This window comes from Eucyclogobius newberryi, unplaced genomic scaffold (assembly GCF_026437365.1).
Source record: "Eucyclogobius newberryi isolate DKJ021-1_F unplaced genomic scaffold, fEucNew1.0.hap1 SCAF_9, whole genome shotgun sequence".
In the NCBI taxonomy this organism is placed as follows: Eukaryota; Metazoa; Chordata; class Actinopteri; order Gobiiformes; family Gobiidae; genus Eucyclogobius; species Eucyclogobius newberryi.
The window spans coordinates 3747606-3753605 of record NW_027316532.1 but is presented as its reverse complement, the minus strand read 5'-3'; the positions used below and the strand labels follow the sequence as shown (position 1 = coordinate 3753605).

Sequence of the window (6000 nt, the reverse complement as noted above, 5' to 3'; positions counted from 1 at the left end):
CTCACCAACCCGGAAATGCAGACGGCTTGGTTTGATATTCGCCCCCACCCTTGTGAAGAGCCATCTGGCTCCCCCGCCCAACCCGTGACGTAGTCTCAGAGAGCGTGTGTGCCCCGCCCAACCCGTGACGTAGTCTCAGAGAGAGCGTGTGTGCACCTGTTTCAATGGATGCAGAGAAAATTGTTCTATCTGCAGTAAGTGCTTTTAGAAGTGGTGAAAAGTATTTCACCCTGGAGAGACAGACACAAGGAGACAGTATTAGCAGGCTTTATTACGGAGGTTATTTGGCGGGGGGTCTGAGCGCCAAATAACCTCCGTTATGTATAGATGTCTCCCCCCGGGTCTGGGGACTGGTGGTGGTAGGTAAGAGGATGGAGAGGATGAGCGATGCAAAGGAGGTGAGGGGGAGGTGGTGGGTCGCAGTACGATCAGGAACGGCCGAGCCAACTGCACAGGGGTTAATATGGGACCGGCTGTGCGCTGATTGGGAGCTGCGTTGATTGCGATGGGGAGCAGGTGAGGGGCGATGTCCTGTTCTTGGACCCTCCTTCTCGCCAGGAAAAAACTACAAAAAACCTTTGTGGGAAAAAGTAGAAACCTGGAGGAGTTCCGTGGTGAAGAAAGGGATCTGAACTCTCACAGACGGACAGGCTGGACTGGGCGCGTTGGTGGAGCTGGGGAGCAGGAGGCCTCGATGTAGGTGGAGGAGTTAGGTCTTCCAGGCTGAATTTACGCAGGCTTCATTACTGAAAAGCTACCAAAGAATTTGTCCTTTGTCTAAAACGATATTGAACATGTGACATTATTTTTGCAGGTCGTTGTGTCAAAACCACAGGATTCATCAAATAACCAAGACTTTCACTCCATTAGCTCAAACAAAGCCTATACAAGACAAAAGTGACGTGCTTTGACTTTGTTGAATTGATACAATATAATTTAAATGGGTTCTTTAATTCCATTATAGACTAACAGTAGAAAGTAGAAAGAATGGAATAAGTCCAATGTCAATGTCATTCAATCATCTCTTCATGAAAATATGAAAGCAGCAATATTGTCATTTCCTTTTCACTTCAAGGGATGAATAATGCAAAATTTTTCTCCATTTATGCAATTACTCCTGATCATTAGCGTTATTTTTTTCCAAAATCGTCCGACTAAAATGGTCCTTATTTCAAACAAAGCTGTTCTTGAACTCTTTGGGACACAAACAAATGGCTGAACTCTTTGAAATCCAACTCTCTGCAGACTTCGCCTCTGACGTAGGAAAGTGTTGGAGAAATGGACTGAGCATTTTTGGGGTTTTGACAATTCCCATTTCAAAGCGGAAGTAAATATCAGATTATGAAATGGGATTTAGGGACTTGTGATAAAGTAGAAGTCCAGACTGAAAGCTTATATTTTAATTGTGGGTTTGGAGTGCCAACTATTTAGAGAGTACACTGCCCGTCCAATAGGCACTGTCGCCACAGAAAAAAAGGGGCACAAGCTCTTATATTCCATCCCCTTTAGCTTTGATTACAGCACACATTCCCTGTGGCATAGTTTCAATAAAACTGCAATATTAAAATGTATTTCCATCCAGTGTGTCATTATGTTTCATAGTTGATCTTGTGTTTTCTTGCGTCGGGTACAGCACCTGCTTTAGTGTCGTGTGGGTTGTCTTTTGACCCGTAAGTCCCGCTGGTTACACACCGGTTGGGTTGGGGCTGCCAAACGAAATTATCTGTGAATTGCAGAGCGTTGGGGCAGGTTATAAAATACTTACGGCCACCTCGGATGTTCCATGTATATCTTTGCAGTTCATCATTTGGCTAATTTCTCAGTGAATATGTCGGATTGTAATAAAACACATCATCACATCATTTTGTAGCTTTACATACAGAGAACATGTCTCAGTCCATGATTTATCTGTGTGTGCTGATTTACCTGTGTCTACCTTCTTCCACGTCTGGCTCGGCTTCTACAACCTTTTCAATAAACATTACCTTTTTAATAGACATTAAGATATTTATTCATGTAGTTGAGGTAAACTAGTTTTGCCATCGTACAGATATATTGTAAAAGCAGCTCTTAGAACCAATATGATACTGCTGTGCGCTGTCTGCATTCTAAACATTGTATTGTCCGAGAACCAGGAATTGGGCAGTTAGTACGCTAGCTGTTGTTAGCTTTACCGTGACAGTAAAACAGTAAAAAAAAAAAGAAAGTTGAAAAGACTCAGCGTGGTCAAATGATTGGGACGATCAGTGCATTAAGGAATTCTTTGGACCACTGCAAAGAGTTGACCAAATATCGATATATTGATACTGACTTGAAAATATCAATACTTTTAAGTGTTTTTTCATCAAATTTTGAAATACAATATCCTGCAAAGCACTTCCCCAACCACCATATGTGATCATGTTTTCGAAGTAACTCGCTGTTTATACTCTCCAAATATAATCGTCTTTTATTATGAAAAAGTTAAAGTCAATAATCGCTGTTATCATTAATAAAGACCACACTTTTATAGACCACACATAAAAATGTATTTATTTAGTGTATTAACAAACTGTATTATACATTTTATAGACAGTGTTTTTTTGTAACTTTTTCTCTCACAAACAACTGGATTATAAAAATAAAAGCACATGTAACGTGATCATGGTTGTGTCTGCACTTCAGCCGTGGTACAATATTTCATAAGAGTATTTTTCTTTATTACAAAAATGTATAATACGTATTTCAAAAGAGAGCTGTTGTTGAAGCTAATGTGCCTATTATTCCCCGCGTTAAAGGTATTGGGGCACTGGATTAGCGATGGTATTTCTGCATCTAGAAAGAAACGACAATGACAAAAGCGAAAAGAAACTTAAACATGCTAATGCTAATGGCGGTATGACATTGTGTATATTTTTTTCTGCAAAGCCGGGGTGAGCCAGAGTTGTGCAATCTACATATGGCAGCGTTTGGGGGGGTGACGTAGTGATTATTTGAAGAGAGAAGATAAGATCAAATCAAATAAAAAAAATGAGGCAAGTTTGGTGAGACCCTTCGTAATTTTACAACGTTGTACAAATCCATACGAAACTTGACTTGGGACTCTCAAACGCACTCGAGGTCCATGTCGAAACTCTTCATAAAATGCCTCCATGGCGACACCAAAACATCAACCGTTCGTATTAGGGTTGCTCCGATAGTCACTGTCCCATTTTGTCAACTACTGAATTAGTTTAATTATGATCTCTCTTACTGTAGGTGGCAAGTGACGCAAAATATCTATGGTCGGAGAATCAATAAAGATCGCTGTGTTTCAATGTTGCTTCCACATCAAACCCTTCAGTTGTGTTTTGTTTAATTTGTGTGTGTTTAAGTGTTGTGTTTTTGTTTGTCTTAACATCAACTGGTCTAAACTTTGTTGCTCCTGTGCGATTTTAAACTCTGTATAACACTATATTTGATCATTTCAACATTTACATTGCTTTTAAGGACACATATTAAGCATAAATTACTTTCTTGAGCGTTTGACCATGTTATAACATTGTTGCATCTTAAAAAACATACTTGGAGTTGTATTTAGTTTCATTCAAACACATTTCATGAATCCTGTTCATCAGGTCCTCACCCTTTTAAACCTCAGAAAACATTCAATTTCAATTTTCCCTGGATTGTGACATCCGAGATAGACATGCAGAGGTTATGAGCATTTATGTCATATAATTGAGTTCATTACTACTGTGTGCTTACATTTGCATGTCATCTACATTGCCAGCTGTTGCCTGTACATGGCACGCTAACACCAACTCCAAATGACAAATACCACTTAATGTGTATTTTCTATACATACGTATTATTTTAAGTTCTACAGCATGAGATGCCAAAGTAAAGTACTCAAAAGCATGTTTAGAGGCTGAAAACAAATGAAAAAATGCATTATGCAGTATGTGTCCTCAAAGTAATGTATTTCTCCCGTCTCTTTCTTGAGATCTCAAGCCTCTTGACATCAACTGGTCTAATCTGGGTTTTTCCAGTGTGATTTGAAAAGATATAATAATTTGGAATATTTTGGACGACATTCAAAAGTCCTTCATTGAGCAGCTGAACCACTACAGTGTCTACATGTGGCCTTTAGTTGTTTGCAATTAATCACATTTTAATCGAATCAAGATACAATTATAACCAATTGTCAATGGTTATTGACAATTGTAGTAAAAAATATGTTTTAATAAGTTAGTAAAAACAAAAACTTTTATTGAATTGAACATGACCAATCAATATGAGGAAAATCCTTTACCAAAGCTAAGTTGAGCAAAATCCCTTTAAAAGTCTGAATAGCGTGCTGCCCTGTGGTGGAGTGGTTATGGCACAGCACGTATGCCAGGCTCAAGTGCAGCCGGCCGCAGAGTAGTTCAAATCCCAACTCCGACAATTTACTGCATGTCCTCCCTTCTCTCTCATCCCCCATTTCACGCTGAGCTGTCCTGTCCAATGAAGCCTTTGGGCCAAAAAGTCTCTCTCTCAAAAAAAGAAAGAGAGTTACACAATATACACCATTTAGACAGGGTTTTCTAATAAGCAGGTATATTAAAAAAAACATTGTATTATGCAACAAATTTAATTATACATACATTCTGTGCATAAACAATACACAATGAACCAAAGTCAATGGGAAGTTGCCAAACGCTTGTGTTTAAACATATTTTTTCCACTGGCTTTTTGTTCCGTTGACAAATAATCGAATCTGTTTTGACAAAATGGGACAGTATTGCCTTGCTACATCGTTTGAACTATAATATACCATCCAATAAAACCATTTCAAACTGCTCCCTTCTCATGAGGCATTTGTGATCACTGCAACATCTGTTTACAGTCCACACGAGGCTCCGGCTGATTAGCTACACAATTTGGTTGTTTCGTATTCAATCGAGTTGGGCTGTTTGGCACTGAAAGTCTGCAGCGCTGCCTGAATCCGCGCGACATCTGTGGTGGAAAGTTTCAGCCTGTGCCGCAAAAGACACGAGAAAAGGTCCAGCGTTTGAGAACCGGGCGGCGACAGGCGATTGACCCGATCGCGGATTTCCAAAAGCTGCAACAGCGCCGAGTCCTGAGATCCCTGAGTGTACGGGTAGTCCAACTGCAAAATCAAGTCTTGTATCGCCTCCGGGTCGAAATGCATACTGTAACCATAGACTTGGATGCTGTTGATTTTCATGTATCCGAGATTCCGACCTGGTTCGATGTACTCCAACGGTTCGTAGTATATCGTCCCGTTTCCGTTGGGCGATGGCCCCTTGATGCGACTTCGAAGGTAAAAATGCACGGTCTCAAAAAATGTTTTCCACTTGTTCCCTAAATTCAAGGTCCAGTTGTAGCAATCGTAGGGTAGGTCTAGTTTAGTCCTCTCCCACGTTGGATAGTCCGGAGTCTGGTCGATTGGCATGATCCAGCTTTCGGAATGGCTACCTCCGAAAGGATTTATGTAGATGGACATGATGGGGTCTAGCGTCGTGTTCTTGGTAAGGCAAACTTGCAACGACATCCCTAAAAGCATGTGCACGTGATTCGACTTGTACTTGTTACTTTTCAACGTCAGTAACATCCTCTTTCTCCACGAAGGGTCGAACCAGTTGTTCAACCGCACGTCGTTGCTGACAAAGATCCCATGGATGCTTATGCGATTGTCCCGTTTTTGAAGCAAGAAGCGCATCTCCGCGTCCTGCAAATCTGTCTCGAACCCGATGTAGTGGTCGGTGGAGTCCGGGACCTCATTTCGGCACACGCCTTGGCTGAGCATGTAGCCCTGGTTGCACGAGGCGCATCGGGAGCGGTTTTCGTAGGAGCAGGAGGCGCAGGCCGTGCCCTCCCCCACGGTGCAGGGGATGACGCCTTGGCAAGGGGGGTGTTCGTACGGGCAGGAGCAGGATTTGGTCTCTTCCAGGTACGAGCCGAGGTGGTTGTTCTCGCTGCAATACATGATGGACAGGATGTAGTGGAGCCAGTAGCTGAAGGGTCTGGAAGAGA

At 41.6% G+C, this 6000-nt stretch overlaps 1 protein-coding gene across 1 annotated transcript in view; it reads right to left on the bottom strand.

Moving 5' to 3' along the window:
* Nucleotides 1-4704: 4704 nt before the first annotated feature.
* LOC140353875 (BMP/retinoic acid-inducible neural-specific protein 3-like) overlaps nucleotides 4705-6000 on the bottom strand; it is a 269485-nt gene continuing 268189 nt past the window's right edge. Inside the window, exon 8 of the mRNA XM_072438634.1 lies at nucleotides 4705-5990. Within this exon, the coding sequence (XP_072294735.1) occupies nucleotides 4871-5990 (1120 nt within the window). The 3' untranslated portion in view covers nucleotides 4705-4870. The remainder of the gene's footprint in view (nucleotides 5991-6000) is intronic.